The sequence below is a fragment of the Gopherus evgoodei genome, chromosome 4 (assembly GCF_007399415.2).
Source record: "Gopherus evgoodei ecotype Sinaloan lineage chromosome 4, rGopEvg1_v1.p, whole genome shotgun sequence".
NCBI lineage: Eukaryota > Metazoa > Chordata > Testudines > Testudinidae > Gopherus > Gopherus evgoodei.
Window position 1 is genome coordinate 51,810,070 of NC_044325.1, and position 17,355 is coordinate 51,827,424.

At 39.8% G+C, this 17,355-nt stretch overlaps 1 protein-coding gene across 5 annotated transcripts in view; it reads right to left on the bottom strand.

Moving 5' to 3' along the window:
* Positions 1-17,355, bottom strand: part of ARHGAP5 (Rho GTPase activating protein 5) — an 83,353-nt gene that overhangs the window by 58,836 nt on the left and 7,162 nt on the right. For all 5 annotated transcript variants that reach the window (XM_030559315.1, XM_030559316.1, XM_030559317.1 and 2 more), the window contains one exon: positions 10,698-14,598. In XM_030559315.1, the coding sequence (XP_030415175.1) occupies positions 10,698-14,423 (3,726 nt within the window). In that variant the 5' untranslated portion in view covers positions 14,424-14,598. The remainder of the gene's footprint in view (positions 1-10,697; positions 14,599-17,355) is intronic.

Sequence of the window (17,355 nt, forward strand, 5' to 3'; positions counted from 1 at the left end):
AAAAAAGTCTATTGGGAAAAAAAAAAACCACCTCACAGGAATAACATGTGGAACCATTATGACCACCAGACAGCTCATTAGAAGAGTTGGAACCGTGAGAGCCAGAGCACAATTCACACAAACTACTTGAGTTAACTGAGTAACTGATAGCAGTTAACCTCTATGCAGAATAGAAACCATAAAGGGAAAAGACATTTTGCCAGTGCGTTTCACAGCTATTTGGAAGACACCAGAGGACTACTGAGACTCCAAGACCCTGGATTAAATTCAAAGTTCTGGAGAATGTTTTCTAGGAGTTAGACACACTTCTGCACTTCCCCTTCATGGATACTCCCTGCCTTCATCTGCCCTATTTCCCCTGACAGACTCCTGCCTCACCCCCTCCACCTTCCAAGCTCCTATCCACATAAACACTACTCCTGTCCCTTCCACGCTCCTATCCACATGCACATGCCTCCTGCCCTCTTACCACGTGTTTTTAGTCTGTTCCTGTCTATTCCAGCTAGTCCCTGCCCTCCCACTGCATTCATCAAGCAAGTTAAACTATTTCCTCCTCTACTGCATGGTGCGTGGGTAAAAAAATTTTTTTTCCCAGGTGGGAGGTGGAAGAGAGGGGCATTCAGTACACAGGAAAGTTTTCCTGCTCCTCATTTTTGTGTTCAGCGGTACACAGCCAGCCCTTGGTAGCCAGGAGGAGCTACTGCAAGAAAAGTCCTCAGTTTTGCCAACCCCCAAAAGTTCTAAAATCATGAATCAAACCACAAAATCACAACTGGCCCCAAAACCAAATTTTTAATACACAAAAAGTACAGGATAATTTTTTCATTTCTGAACTCCCCCTGGCCACCCTGAATGCGTGTGTGGCAAACCAGTGTGGCCAGGTCTCTCAATTTGTAGAGAAAGGTGATTTTGGCCCCTGCTGCAGGAGCTCTCCCTGGCTGCCTGATGATGTGGATCTTCCTACTTCTCTCCAAATCCCAAAATTTTAATGATTTCTGTGCTGTCCCCAGCATCATATCTATCTGTCTCCCAGCCTATCAATGTATGCACCTCCCAGGCTTGCATCTTCCTCTTGCTCATCAATGTACCTCTGCTCCTCCTGAGGTTCTTCACCTTTGGGGGGTTCAGCTCCATTAATTTTTCCTCTCTCTCACACACAGATGAAAGGGGGAGGGGAAGTTGAAGGAGTAGAGAAAAGCAAATCAATTTTTCACATATTCACAAATGTAAGGTTTTGGACTTTGAGAGACAAAAGTCCCCCAAATACGTTTGCAGAAGACAAAAAACTGGTGGTGATATTAAAAGGTCCCCCCCACCAAGTAGATTCATGGGTAGGAGTACAATGACACACATATACTGTTTGTGACTTATAATATGGAATAGATAAATGGTAAGATAAAAGTTATATTTTAATAATTTATAATTATGAATAGTGAATGAATTTAGATAAGGTAACACGTAAGTCAAGGCCTTACTAGCATGAGTGTGGTTTTGCCAGTTCTCGTCCTCTCATACAAATTTGCTTAAAATTATGTTATTATTGACAGGACAAAGGTATCACGTTGTGCTGGAAGTTCTGAGGTAAAAATATACAAACCTATAATGACAAGAAACCTCCTTTTCATTGGAAAATCCAGGGCAAGGATGACACTGAAACATGATGACATGGAAATTAAACAGCAAAAGTTGTGTAAATTGAAGCTTGTGCATGTATGACCTAAAACACTTGCTTAATGTGCTTGAAATTGATTGGAGAAAGGTTAACAAATATGTAATGAGGAAATGTATTAATATACTGAAGTCAACAAGGCCCAAATTGGAGAAACAGCAGACCAGAAACTGAAGGAACAGAGAGAGATCAGAGGAGGTGACAATCATCAGAGTATAGGAGAACTTCCAGGTGCCCTGAAATGTGGTAAATTGGGACCCATACCCATATAAATATATGTTCAGACAGTACAAGTGACAATTCTGTCTGAAATTGTATAAATAAAGGCAGAAATTCATTAAGCCTAAATTGGCTGGACTCAGTTTCCCCACGTTAAATCCCAACAGGGTCCATTTAATATTTCTTTTCAAAAAAGGGCAAAAATCTTCAGCCACATTTATAGAAACATTTAATAATAATGCTATTATGTTTTAATCATGATTGAAGAAAGGGGAATTTAAGTCAATTACAAACAATACATTTTAAACAAGTATTGGAATGTAAATGTTTTCCTGAAACATATGCCCAAAAGAGAGATCTGCCCATCTGCTTACTATAATTTTAACTTCAACATCACTTACAGCAGTTTTATAGATTTTGTTGAGTGGTAGGAGTCAGACATGCATGAATATCCTCCTGTAGCAGCCTGGTTTAAAAATATGGTCATCTGCAACTCGTTGGCAGCCGGAAAAAAAAAAAACTCTTTCAATCTTTTAGCCTTTGGACAATTCTTATATATGCTTAAGAACATAAGAATGGCCGTACTGAGTCAGATCAAAGGTCCATCCAGCCCAGTATTCTGTCTACCGATAGTGGCCAATGCCAGGCGCCCCAGAGGGAGTGAACCTGACAGGTAACAATCAAGTGATCTCTCTCCTGTCGTTCACCACCACCCTCTGACAAACAGAGGGTAGGGACACCATTCCTTATCCATCCTGGCTAATAGCCATTAATGGACTTCACCACCATGAATTTATCCAGTTCTCTTTTAAACCCTGTTATAGTCCTAGCCTTCACAACCTCCTCAGGCAAGGAGTTCCACAAGTTGACTGTGCGCTGTGTGAAGTTTTTTGTTTTAAAGCTGCTGCCCATTAATTTCATTTGGTGGCCTCTAGTTCCTATATTATGGGAACAAGTACATAACTTTTCCTTATTCACTTTCTCCATATCATTCATGATTTATATACACCTCTATCATACCCCCCCCCCACCCAGTCTCCTCTTTTCCAAGCTGAAAAGTCCTAGCCTCTTCAATCTCTCCTCATATGGGACCCATTCCAAACCCCTAATCATTTTAGTTGCCATTCTCTGACCTTTTCTAATTTCAGTATATCTTGTTTGTGATGAGGAGACCACATCTGTACACAGTATTAAAGATGTGGGCGTACCATGGATTTATATAAGGGCAATAAGATATTCTCCATCTCTATCGCCTTTTTAATGATTCCTAACATCCTGTTTGCTTTTCTGACTGCCACTACACACTGCGTGGACGTCTTCAGAGAACTATCCACGATGACTCCAAGATCTCTTTCCTGAGTAGTTGTGGCTAAATTAGCCCCCATCATATTGTATGTATAGTTAGGGTTATTTTTCCCAATGTGCATTAGTTTACATTTATCCACATGAAATTTCATTTGCCATTTTGTTGCCTAATCACTTAGTTTTGTGAGATCTTTTTGAAGTTCTTCACAGTCTGCTTTGGTTTCAACTATCTTGAGCAGTTTACTATCGTCTGTGAACTTTGCCACCTCACTTTTTACCCCTTTCTCCAGATCATTTATGAGTAAGTTGAATAGGACTGGTCCTAGGACTGATCCTTGAGGAATACCACTACTTACCCCTCTCCATTCTGAACATTTACCATTTATTCCTACCCTTTGTTCCCTATCTTTTAACCAGTTCTCAATCTATGAAAGGATCTTCCCTCTTATCCCATAACAACTTAATTTACCTTAAGAGCTTTTGGTGAGGGACCTTGGTGAACTTTCTGGAAATCTAAGTAAACTATGTCCATTGGATCCCCCTTGTCCACATGTTTGTTGACCCCTTCAGAGAACTCTAATAGATTAATAAGACATGATTTCCCTTTACAGAAACCAGGTTGACTTTTGCCCAACAATTTATGTTCTTCTATGTATCTGACAATTTTATTCTTTACAATTGTTTCAACTAATTTGCTGGGTACTGATGTTAGACTTACCGGTCTGTAATTGCCAGGATCACCTCTAGAACCCTTTTAAAATATTGGCGTTATATTAGCTATCTTTCAGTCAATGGGTACAGAAACTGGTTTAAAGGACAGGTTACAAACCATAGTTAGTAGCTGCGCAATTTCACATTTGAGTTCTTTCAAAACTCTTGGATGAATGCCATCTGGTCCCGGTTAGGCAAGACCTGACTTACGCAAATTCGCACTTACGGAAAAAGACTGGAAAAGGGAAAATATAGTGCCCATCTATAAAAAGGGAAATAAAAACAACCCAAGAAACTACAGACCAGTTAGTTTAACTTCTGTGCCAGGGAAGATAATGGAGCAAGTAATTAAGGAAATCATCTGCAAACACTTGGAAGGTGATGTGACAGATCCAAACCAGTGGGGTACAGGAGCCTGGTAGAGGGCAAATATACTGGTCACTGGATGAGCAGTTTTTTGTTCCCTGAGTGACCAGAGCAGGGGCTGCACTAGAGTAATCAGGAAACTGCTAGAACCAATTAAGGCAGACACACTGATCAGAACACCTAGAGCCAATCAAGGCAGGCTAATCAGGGCACCTGGGTTTAAAATGGAGCTCACTCCAGTCAGGTGAGGGGGAGCCAGAGGAGAGGAAGTGCGTGTGAGGAGCTGGGAGCAAGAGGTGCAAGAAGCTGAGAGTGAGAGGCTGTGCTGCTGGAGGACTAAGGAGTAGAAGCATTATCAGACACCAGGGGGAAGGTCCTGTGGTGAGGATAAAGGTGTTTGGAGGAGACCATGGGGAAGTAACCCAGGGAGTTGTAGCTGTCATGCAGCTGTTACAGGAGGCACTATAGACAGCTGCAATCCACAGGGCCCTGGGCTGGAACCCGGAGTAGAGGGCGGGCCCGAGTTCCCCCCAAACCTCCCAACTCCTGATCAGACACAGGAGGAGTTGACCCAGACTGTGGGGAAGATCACTGAGGTGAGCAAATCTGCCAATAAGCGCAGGACCCACCAAGGCAGAGGAGGAACTTTGTCACAGTGGTAAGGTGATAGGGAATAGCCAGCATGGATTTGTAAAGGACAAATCATGTCAAACAAATCTGATAATCTTTCTTTGATAGGATAACGAGTCTTATGGATAAGGGAGAAGCGGTGGATGTGGTATACCTAGACTTTAGTAAGGCATTTCATCCGGTCTCGCATGATATTCTTATTGATAAACTAGGCAAATACAATTTAGATGGGGCTACTATAAGATGGGTGTCTAACTGGCTGGATAACCGTACTCAGAGAGTGGTTCTTAATGGTTCCTAATCCTGCTGGAAAGATATAACAAGTGCGGTTCCGCAGGGGTCTGTTTTGGGACCGGCTCTGTTCAATATCTTCATCAACGACTTAGATATTGGCATAGAAAGTACGCTTATTAAGTCTGCAGAGGATATCAAACTGGGAGGGATTGCAACTGCTTTGGAGGACAGGGTCATAATTCAAAATGATCTGGACAAATTGGAGAAATGGTCTGAGGTAAACAGGATGAAGTTTAACAAAGACAAATGCAAAGTGCTCCACTTAGGAAGGAACAATCAGTTTCACACATACAAAATGGGAAGAGACTGTAAGGAAGAAGTACGGCAGAAAGGGATCTAAGGGTTATAGTGGACCACAAGCTAAATATGAGTCAACAGTGTGATGCTGTTGCAAAAAAACAAACATGATTCTGGGATGCATTGACAGGTGTGTTGTGAGCAAGATACAAGAAGTCATTCTTCCGCTCTACTCTGCACTGGTTAGGCCTCAATTGGAGTATTGTGTCCAGTTCTGGGCACTGCATTTCAAGAAAGATGTGGAGAAACTGGAGAGGGTCCAGAGAAGAGCAACAAGAATGATTAAAGGTCTTGAGAACATGACCTATGAAGGAAGGCTGAAAGAACTGGGTTTAGTTAGTTTGGAAAAGAGAAGACTGAGAGGGGACATGATAGCAGTTTTCAGGAATCTAAAAGGGTGTCATCAGGAGGAGGGAGAAAACGTGTTCACCTTAGCCTCTAAGGACAGAACAAGAAGCAATGGCTTTAAACTGCAGCAAGGGAGGTTTAGGTTGGACATTAGGAAAAAGTTCCTAACTGTCAGGGCGGTTAAACACTGGAATAAATTGCCTAGGGAGGTTGTGGAATCTCCATCTCTGGAGATAATTACGAATAGGTTAGATAAATGTCTATCAGTGATGGTCTAGACAGTATATGGTCCTGCCATGAGAGCAAGGGACTGGACTAAATGACCTCTCGAGGTCCCTTCCAGTCCCAGAATCTATGAATAAGCCAGAAATATGATTTTCGAGTTGAGGAAATATTTGCGTAATGTAGGGTATACGTTTCCAACTTACGCAAAATTCGAGTTATGCAAGGCTTTCTGAAATGAAACGACTGTGTAAGTCGGGGGGCTTCTGTAGTGGAAAATTCTGCCTTCAGATACATAACTACTTTGATTCATAGCAGACAGAAGATTAAAAAACCTAAAAACTTTCCACAACCTTCTATGCAAAGAGTTCTCTGCAGTGCTATACAAGAGACCCAGATTAAATACCAAGTCTTTCACTCCCTTAGCCAGAAAAGGAGAGTGTGTTTCAACAGGTACTATTTAAACTGAGTAGTCAGAAGATTCTAAAGGCATCTTACCTGGAATTTCTAACTAACTATAGAATGGTAGGTGTTCGTGACACCAACAGAGAAAGAGAGGACATCAGTCCACGCATAGTTTGTTTGTTTAATGTTCATTTTCTTTACATACTTACAGCAAGCAAGCCAGAAGTTTCCAAAAAGTTTTATGAACACATTGGCCACAAATCTATCTGAAACATAACAGAACATTCCACAAAGTATGTCTAGTAATTTCTATTACAAAAAATAATAACATTGTACCATAGGTAATAGATGAAATAGTCACTTGCTGAGAAAGGCAGCCAACTGTCCTGTACACGTCCTACAGCTGAACAACTGAGACTGATTAACAAATTTAAGAAGCCTGTATATACACCCCTCTAACAGTAAATCTGTAATAGCAGTCCTTTCATGGTTGAAGGGGAAAAAAGTTTAAAAGCCTCTAAACAAAAAAGCAATAACAGTTTTATATTTATTATATTTAAAAATTCTGTGCACAATATTTTAAAATTCTAAAAATTTTATTTGTCAAATAAATGTGGAAGTTCCAGCATGGCATTGGGGAGCACAGGACACTGGCTGCACAGAGGTAGGAGATGACTGTGCAGTCCCCCATCCACCCCCCCGGACACAGACTCAGGGGTGAGGCTGCACCCAACCCTCACAGCACAAGGACCAGGTCTGCCCCAGAAACACCCCAGGACCCTGTCCCTCCATTCCAGGTGCACCAGCTGTGGGCAGGCAGGCTCAGCAAGGCAGGATCCAAGTGTGTAGGGGCTTAGTGTGGGGAGATCCAGGTGTGGACTGAGAGGGTTTGTGTGATCCAATCTAGGTGCGGGCAGTTCAGTGGGGGACCCAGGTGCAGGGGACATCTGGCTGCACAAGTGCTTGTTGCGGGGGGGTGGTTCTGGGTGCAACAGTAATGGGACTCTGCAAGGGGGTGGCACAGGTGAAGGTGATTGGGGATCAGCAGGGAGGTCAGTGTGAGGGGGCTGGAGCTCAGCTCGGGGCCCTGGGTGGGGGAACTCAGTAGTAGATCTAGATACTGGCGGAGTGGGGCTCACTGGAGTGGGGATCCAGGTGTAGCTGGTTGGGGCTCATTGAGGAGGGGATCCAGGTACGGGCGGCTCATTGTGGTGGTCCAGGTGCAGGGGAATCGGGCTCATCGGGGGGGGAGGGGGGATCTGAGTGCAGGGGGGTGAGGCTCAGTGGGAGGGACTGGGTATGAGGGGATCTGGATACACAGGATTAGGGAGATGGGGGACCAACTCCCTGTACAGGGATCCCTCCTCCTGCAGCTGAGGAGCCATGGGTGCAGGAAGTGGGGGGAGGGTCGGCAGAGGGCAGAGAGTTTGCAAAGATTCCTTCCCAGCCTAGCCAGGACTAGCAGCCGGGTCTTCCCTAGTCCCACTCCCCATCTCACAGTGATTTTACCTCTCTGCTGGCTGTCCTGGTCACCCAAAACATACAGCTGGGGAGAGTTGCATGACTGCTCTTATGGCTTCCCTTTGCTTCCCTTTTCTGCAGGGAAGCAAAGAAATCTGCAGGGGACAAATTCTGCACATGTGCAGTGATGCAGAATCCCCCCCAGGATTAACAACATCTAAGAGATGTAGGAAAAGAAGAAAGGACTACGCTCTTCCAAACTGAACTTCCACTCTGCCAGAGAATCCTCTTACACTTGGATCAGTGGCTCTTAAACTTTTGTATTGGTGACCCCTTTCACACAGCACCCCCCCAATACATTAAAAACTTTTTTATATTTAGCCCAATTATAAAAGCTGGAGGTGAAGTGGGGTTTAGGGCAGAGACTGACAGCTCACGACCATCCACATAAAAACCTCATGACCCCTACCCTCGGTTTGAGAACCCCTGACTTCGATGATCCTGCTGAAGGTATATATGCCAGCTTCAGAGCAACTTTGTGCCAGTAACGCAGTACAGCAAAAGACATTTTCAACTCGACACAGCAAGACTGTTTGCACCCAAAGGTATAGGCACCCCTCAATTAGGTTTATTACAAAATTGTTTAAACATTACTGAACTTTGTTAAAAAGCATAACTTCAAAGTGAGTATTTGTGTAGCTACACAACTTTGTCGAAGATATTTCATGAATATGAAGGCTTTGTTCGTGTTAGTTTGGGAGTCTCAAGAAATTGGCAGTGACTTCATATTGAATATTGTATTTCAGAAAGTACTGTATATACTCAATCATAAGCCAGTTCATTTATAAGCCGACACCCTACGATCAATAAGTAAAAATGGAAATTTTTTATAACCCATTAATAAGCCAAGTCTACAATTCAGGGGTTGGCAAACTTTGGCTCCCAGGCCATCAGGATAAGCAGCTTGTGGACCAAGAGGTTGTTTACCTCAAGCGTCCGCAGTAATGGAAGTAAACCTAAGTAAACAACGTGTCCCAGCGCACCAGCTGCTTACCCTGATGGGCCGGGACAGCAACTAGTTGGGAATTTTTTTTGGGGGGTGGGGGGAAGAGAAGGAAGGGGGGAGAAGCTGAGTGTCGAGGAGTAACCCGTGACCACCCCCCACATGACCCCACCTCTAGCCCGGGACCCCCACACACTCTCCCCATCCCTTCCCACCTTATCTGGGGAGGGCCAGGGGAGAATGTCTCTGACCTGGCTGGAGCTGCTACGGCAAGCTGGGCAGTGCGGCCGCAGCCTGCTCCAGCAGGCCAGACCGGGTGATGCGACCACAGCATGTTTTAGCCTGCTGGGTCGGGTGGCAGCCTGCTCTGGGGGCTGGGGCCGAGCAGCAGGGCTGCAGCCTGCCGCCTGCCAGCCCTGGAGCCGAAGCTGCTTCGGAGACCGTGGGAAAGCAGCGTGACCAGAAGTGGAGAGGCTCTGGCCCCGCCTCTTCCCTTCTGGCTATGCTGCCTCTCTTTGCCCCCTCTGTTGAGGGGAGGGGCTGTGTCCCACCTCTCCCTCTCTTTACTCATTCATAAGCTGACCCCCTTCTCTGGTGCTTCCCTTTTTACTAAAAAACTTCAGCTTATGAACGAGTATATACGGTAGTCCATTTATAAAATGCGGATTTTAATTTTTCATTAAAAATTTTTTTAAATGCTATTCAAGAACAGCAAACATAACCTTAAATTAATGGGAAGTTCCGAGATTCCGCAAAAGGCAACATCCAAAAGCTCTACACATTGTATAGTGACCAAAATGACAACTAATTGACCAAATATGTTTCTGATATATTAAGTGAAAACCAGGAGCACACTGACCGAAGCATTCTTGTGAGACTGAAGTGTAGCACAACTACCTTAGACACCGTAAGTTAAAATTATAGAGGGCATACAAGTACCACAAAGTTTTAATTCTTTCTATATAATTAGATATTTTAAACAAAGAGGAATCCCTACTAGAGAAAAAAAATTAAAAAAGGGATCCTGAAAACAGAAACCCTTCATGTGGTTGCATATGTGAAACAATCACACCATTGAAGCATACTAGTAAGAGCAATTAAAAAAAAACAAAAAAAAAGTTGCAATATCTGTACACAAATCTACTTAGCCTTGTGGGCAGAGTAACTGTGTATGTTTCTGAACATGCAAATAAATATTAAAAAAATTTAAGAGCAGTTCTGTGTAGAATATATCTAAAAATAATATTGTAGAATTGTATATTTAGAGTCCCAGTTTCCATGGAAAATGTATATAATTTACAAGTAAAAATAATTTTTTTCCTAAATGCTAACTCTGATAACTCTACCTGGGATTCAAAATTCTAGATGGCTTCCCCCCCCTTTTCTTCCATTATCACTAAAAATAAAGGATCTGAGGCCAAAGGATGTGTCCCAGCTGCCTTCCATGTGTTTGTGAAGGTGAACCTGTCTAGAACTTTGTAAACAACTGATGCATAAGGGGAAAACAAAAACAAAAAAACCAGCTCATTCCCTCATATTAAACTGGCTGTGCAGTGCCAACAAGATTAAAATATGTAAAAACTAGCACAAAAGAAAACAAATACAACTCTGAATATACATAAAGAACAGATCTATTCATAAAGTGCCATTTTTTAATCACAGAAATGAATGTTAATGCTTTATAAGTTAGTTTAAAGAACAGTTTAAAAAAAAAGGCGGGGGAACTCATCTATACACCATTTAACAAAATGAACTGAACTAACGTACCTTCTTATCTTCTTTTACTTTGTGAGTTTTCTTCTTCATTTTTTTGTCATCTAACTCTTGATCTGAAGTGATAGCAGGGTTATCAATGCCACCTTTCCAAGTTTCAACTGGAGACAGAAGTGGATCTTCTTCACTTCCACGATGTCTTCCTTTTCTTTTTGCTTTCGATGTGGTAAAAGGCTCATCATCACTTGCATCTGAATGTGTTCTCCTGTAATAAGATTTTGCTTTGCTAAATAGTGTCTTGGATTTATATTTGTATTTTGATGGCCTTCTTTCCCCATGACTCTTTGATATTCTATCAGAAAATCCATTTTCTTCATCTCCTTGGGCATTTATAACAAACGAGTTTCGAATTTTAATAATACGATTCTGACTATCATCTGGAACTGCATAGATATCATCAGTGAAACCTCTGTGTTTAAAAATAGTGTCAATAGGTTCTGCATAATTATCAGATTGGTCTGAATCTTCTGGTGGTGCCAAAGGCACTCGAGAGGATTGTTTCCTTGGGTTTTTACCAATGCCAGCCTCAATTGTTTTTAGAAGGTTTGGATCCAGTTTTTTCACATTTGCCTTAGGTACAAGCGGCTTGGGTTTTATAGGAGGAGGTACTTTGTGGTTGCGCTCATGGTCATGACAGTTGAGTGGTGTGCTATGAACAGGATACTCATTTCCTTCCATGTCTAATCGATTTTTTGAACGATCACTAGGTGTCGGGAGCAACTGCACATCATCTCCAATTGGGCTGTAGGGGGGTGGTGCTTCCGTATCATCTTCTGAATCCGGGTAGTAATTATACACAAGAGAATTTCCTCTGGGAGACTGCAGGAAAACATCTTCACTTGTATGTGTTGATTCTCTGGTGCTATCAGACATATAGGAATTTTCAATCATGTTTTTCTTCTCTAATACATCACTGAAGAACAATGTGAAAACCTCAGTCTGACGATGATACTGAGATAAAGAATATAAAGCTGTAAATTTAGCAGTAATCTCTGTTGCTATATGTTCTCCTTCAGTCATTAATTCCTTGATAGCTTCATTCTCAAAAAAATCTGCCTGGCTATCAGTTACAGCCACCAACTGAACAGGAATAGTGTCCTGTACTTCTGAAAGAAATGCCCGAAGCATTCCCATGGATGCCTTCCTTTTAGCAGAATAAACTAGTATATACCCATGAACTAGTTCATCTTTCCTTACACCAATTGAAGAATGGTATGATAATATTGTTATCTGTATTCGCCTTCTTTTTTCACCTATAATTTTATCAAGCATTAAAGAGTTATTCTGGCCAGCCTGAGCAGCACTACAGGAGTGAGAGTCAAGGAAGGGTGAAAGAATAAGGTCCACACTAAATGGATCTCCACACATGGCACACATCACAATTCTCAAGTCAGCTTCTGACAGATCTTTAATGGTGGGAACTGGGCTTACAACATCCAAATTGTGTTTAACTGCTTCCAGCACTCCCCTTAGAGCTTGCTTTATTTGAGCTTCATTAAATTTACGTGGATATGTACCAGCAGGCACATCTACAAAAGGACACTGCAACTTATTGGCTAATTGCTGACCTTGGAGTCTCAGAATAGGTAGGTTTTTGCTAATGCTATCTCTCTGATTAGCCAATATTAACGTAAATGGAAGACTAGCCATATACTTGTCTCTCCTTATCTGAGATGCTTCAGCCCTTATTTTTCCAATACATTCTCCAATAAAATTGAGGGATTCAATAGAGTTAAACACACAGAAAAATCCATGTGGTTTAAATGTAGAGGTCCATAACTGACTTAAAAGATAAGGTGACTTTGCATCAACTGGCCTAAGATCTAGTTCATATATTTTTCCATCTAAGGCATATTCATCATCAGTGGATTGTGTCCGAATCTCATTTGCCAACTCTTGTGCAAGACCATCTTTACCCAAAATGAAAAGATTAACTTTATCAATATTGGCTCTATCATGGTACAAATTTAAGCGACCATGGTCAAGCTGCAAAAGACTACTGGCAAGTAATTGCTCTACTTTAATGTCCATGCAATTTTGGCCACTGAGACAAGTTTCTTTAGTGGGATGATAAACAAATCCTATGTGTTTAAGAAGAAGAGATTCTCTATCAGGTGCAAGTTTCTGTAAAGCTTTGTATCTAGGCTCTTCACTCAGAACTGCATGAATTTCACTCATTTTATCTGAACTGGGTGTTGCATTAAGATCTAGGTCATAGAACAATTCCGAATGTTCAAAAAGCATTTCCTGAAACTCCTCTTTGGCTTTTTCAACTATTTCCCTCTGATGCCTGCTATATACTTCTTTACTGTCCACTTCAGTGATATATTTGAACGCTTCATCCTCCATTACAAAGCACATAACTTCTTCCCATGGCTGCCCAGGTGAAATGAACTGTATTTTCTCAAGAGTTTTTTTGAACTTCTCCTTCATTTCAATCCTCCTCTTCTCAGATATAAGATGCTGTACATGGTTTTGATAAACTTTTTCAGCTTCTAATGTACTGAGAAGGTCAAATGGTATCCTCCTATCATTCACTTTGTCTATATGGTCAGTTTCATCCCACGGTGTTTTTTCTAACACAATAAAACAAAGTTGGAAGTCTGGTCTTTTCTCCATTAACTTCAGGGCTTCTGACCAGTTCAGGTGTTCAATCTCATCAAGGTTTGACAGCAATGTGTTAAAAGCTCTTGGTAGTGTATTAATATATTCTTCTCTTCTTTTTCTTATATGTTCCTGTTTAAGCTGCTCTATGTGTTTTGAAAATGTATTTTTGGCCTTTTTTGTTCCTTCCAAATGTATGTACTCCTCATAATCAGGATGATTTTTCAGTTTATTACTAACAATTTTCCAAGTTGCATGATAGTCTCTCACAGTTTGCACAAGTTTTTCAAATTTATCTGTTGCAGTAACAACAAGTTGTCTCTGTGTCTTATAGGCATCCAGATATGGAATTATTTTAGGTTTGCCACGAGTTTTATCCATCATTTGTACCAGTGCAGTAAAACATGTCTCAACATTGATATTGAATCTTGCTGATGTTTCCACTACCACAAGATTCTTTTTATTTGAAGCAAATGCCTGAACCTCTCGTAGATAGTGATCCACACATTCATCACATTTAGTTGCTGCTATTATTATAGGTTTTTTAGATTTTGAGAGCTGGATATAGAGATTATTCACAAATTTAAGTTGATCATCGAATTTCCTATTGCATCCTTGGCTAACATCAATGCACAACAAAAAGCCATCTACGTTGAGTTTCCCTTCAGGCATTTGTTTTTGCTCAAAGTCTTGCTCCAAGCCTAGCTGATCTGTGCAAATGTACATTAATTTTTCTGCTGACTGCAATTTGGAGGCAGCTGCCCGTTTTATATATGGTTGTAAATTCGTACTCCGATGAGGCAAGAAAGTCTGATCATCAATGAACTCAGTCTGTTCAATTACATGAATTTTGCATTCTATTCCATCTTCACCGCTTTGTGTTACGTCACCCCAGTACAAAAAGTGATCATTATTAACAACTCGTCCTCCAAAGTCAATTGTGCTAAGCACAGAGGTATGCTCAGGATAATATTCATCCGCTTTCGAACGCACAAACCTATTGCACAAACATGACTTTCCAACTCCACAATTACCTTTGTCTTTTTCAGTTCCAGATAGTCCAACCACACTAATAGCATAGGATGGAGGACGAGGCTCTTTGTTTTTAGCCATCATAACTTTCTTCTCGTCCTTCTGCACTCATCAAGATAACTGAATGTGGTTTTCATTCTGAAAAAAAACTCTTCAAATTAAAATTGTATATCCTCGTCTCCAGGATTAATTTTCAGTTTTTCTTGTTTCCTCCATCACTGTGAGAGCTTACATATTCAGGATTAGGTGAATCATCATCCTAAAGAGAAAAAAGTCATTTTTAAAAAAGTTGACTATGGTTTCATTGAATATTTAAGATACAAAATAAATAAGCAAAAGTGAATCAATTTTAATTTTAACAAATATCATATTACAAATGCCCTTTTCGAGTTAGGAGGAAATTTTATAAATAATACTTTAAATTAAAAAACATTTGTAGTTCAGACTTCACCCTTTTATATCATTTAAAGCACCAAAACTTAAACTTGTGTCTGAAAAAATTTCAACTACTGTTGTTAAATTAACACTTTAAACAACTCTAAAAGATGAGAGAAAAATAAATTCTGTAGGGTTTTTTTCAGGTTGTTGGCTCTGTACATTTGGCAGCACTTTACACAATCAGTTCCATTGTTTCCCTTGTTTGTTTTTTAGTTGCCTTGTGGTATGTGAAAGACAAAAACAAACACTGAATTCTCACCTAGATAAAAACAATACAAAATATATTTTCTATACAATTGATGCTGTACACACTTATGAATCTCTCTAATCATGTGAGTAGTTCAACTGAAGTTAATGGGACTATTCATAAAAATAAAGTTACACGGATGGGTTTGGGTCTTATGTTTGTAAAATTCAAGTCCTACTAAACGTAGCAGGAATCTGCATGATATTCCTTGAATACTTATTTCAGTAAAGAAATGCTTGAAAACAGAATATAAAAACAAAAACTTGGTAGAGTAACTCAGGAGTACACACACATACCAAAAACTAATATTTGCTATTTTTTTTTAAATGGACTAGATTTCATAGTTGACAGCAACCCCCTTAAGCAGAACAAGTCACTAACAAAGCATAGAAGAAAACAAAATGTTAACATCCAGAATGGGCAATTACAAAATAACCTTAATACTGAAATACACACCAATCTCAAATTTTTTACTTGGTACCACTCACATTGCTTCCATGAAAAATAAAGGTTTAGAATTTGTTGCAAACAAAAAAAAATTATTTTAAAGGAACACCAAATATAAGAGAGAGTTACTCCAGGTTCACAATGGTGTCCCTGAAACAATAATATGGCACAAAGACTACCACTAACTTTTAGCTTTCTTAACAGATCATCTATTTAATTTAGAAACTATCAAGTTATGGGAAGAGGGGAGTACATTTGGATAAGTAGTCTATTCTAGTTATGATCTGTTTTGACAGACTTCTGGGAAAACAAGAAGTATCAGATGACATTGAAGACTTGGTAGGACTACTGCTAGATTAGAGTACCACCCATACATTTGTACAGATATAATGACTCATTAAATAAACATCCAATTGTGCATCTATAAGCAACCAAAATGCAAAGAAACAAAATTGGAATTTTAATCCACCTAAATTTTTAATCTGAATTTTGCAATCAGACTTAATTATAACTTGGTCTTTCTTTACATTATCTGAAGAAATCCATCAACAACAGTGGATATGAATGATGTGATTCCCAGAAAGCTTCTTTAGGGCTTGTGTACACAGGATATTAATACATTGCAAACTAATGTGCTGTAGACTTGCCACACAGTAATGTCTCATACAGACACGCTCTTAGTTTAAAAAAACAGTTGGCATAATACATTTCCAAAACCTGTCAAAGTGTAGGTCAAGACTTTTAAAACTGATAGGCAAATATTAAAATGTATCTACATTTGAAATCCTAAATTAAGACAAGACAAATAAGAATTTATTGTAAACAGACTAAACTGATGTCAAATGTTCAAGAAATTATTTTTCATGGCTTTATTTTGTAAAACAAATGTAACACAAAAATAGCTTTTCATTTGACATCTACATTAGAAAGAACTAAAACTGAACTTCAAATTGATCAGAAACAAAATACTTACATGTACCATCCATTGTCATGATACTCACTTACCTAAAATTTAACAGCTTTCACCCACAATGTTATCTCAGCTATACTGCTATTACTAAAATGGGTAATTTTAAAACCAAATACATTTCATTAAAAACAAGGAATTTAAACTCAGCTTGATTTCTACATCACAGTGAGTTTTTTTGGTCACAAGAGGCAAAACTACTATTATGTATTTTATTATGCTTGATATTATTTGCCGACAGTCTCAGTCAGAAACATGTTCAAAGAGAGTAAAACAATGTAAAATATTCTAAGTTCCTTCTTCCTAGATTTTTCGCTGCTCTTACAACCCAGAGAATGCAGGGCTAAAACAAAATGGCTCTCTCAGCAAAACAATTTTAGCAAAAATAAATCCTTAGGGAACATAGTATCTATAGTAATATAAACAGAGTTTATTTGTTTGTTTTTTAAAGTAAAACATATTATAGTGGCATAACTCACGAGATGAAAATTAGATGGTGAGTCAACATTTTCATTATAAACTATTTTCTGTTCATCACAGTCCAGTAAAAATTTGCTGTGAACTGAAAGTTGGAATGTAAAGTCTTGGCCAAGAAGGTCTGATTCACTGATTTATTTCAAAATACACCATCAATTTGAAATCCAGTTAGTTGAAAAAAAAAATAGTAAACAGTAATTTCGGGTACTATAACTACAAATTTAAGGTTTTACTTTCACATTCTCCTTTTTGATTTTTAAAAATATTTCCTTTGTGGCTGTAAGATGGCATAAACAAGACAAAATGAATGACAACACCAAAGACTGATACCAGCTGCAGACAGAATACTGTCAAATGAGAGGTAAACAAACACAACAGAAAAAACAATCTTCTATGCTTTTGGTTATAACAAACTTAGAGTTACTCATAATTCTAGCACA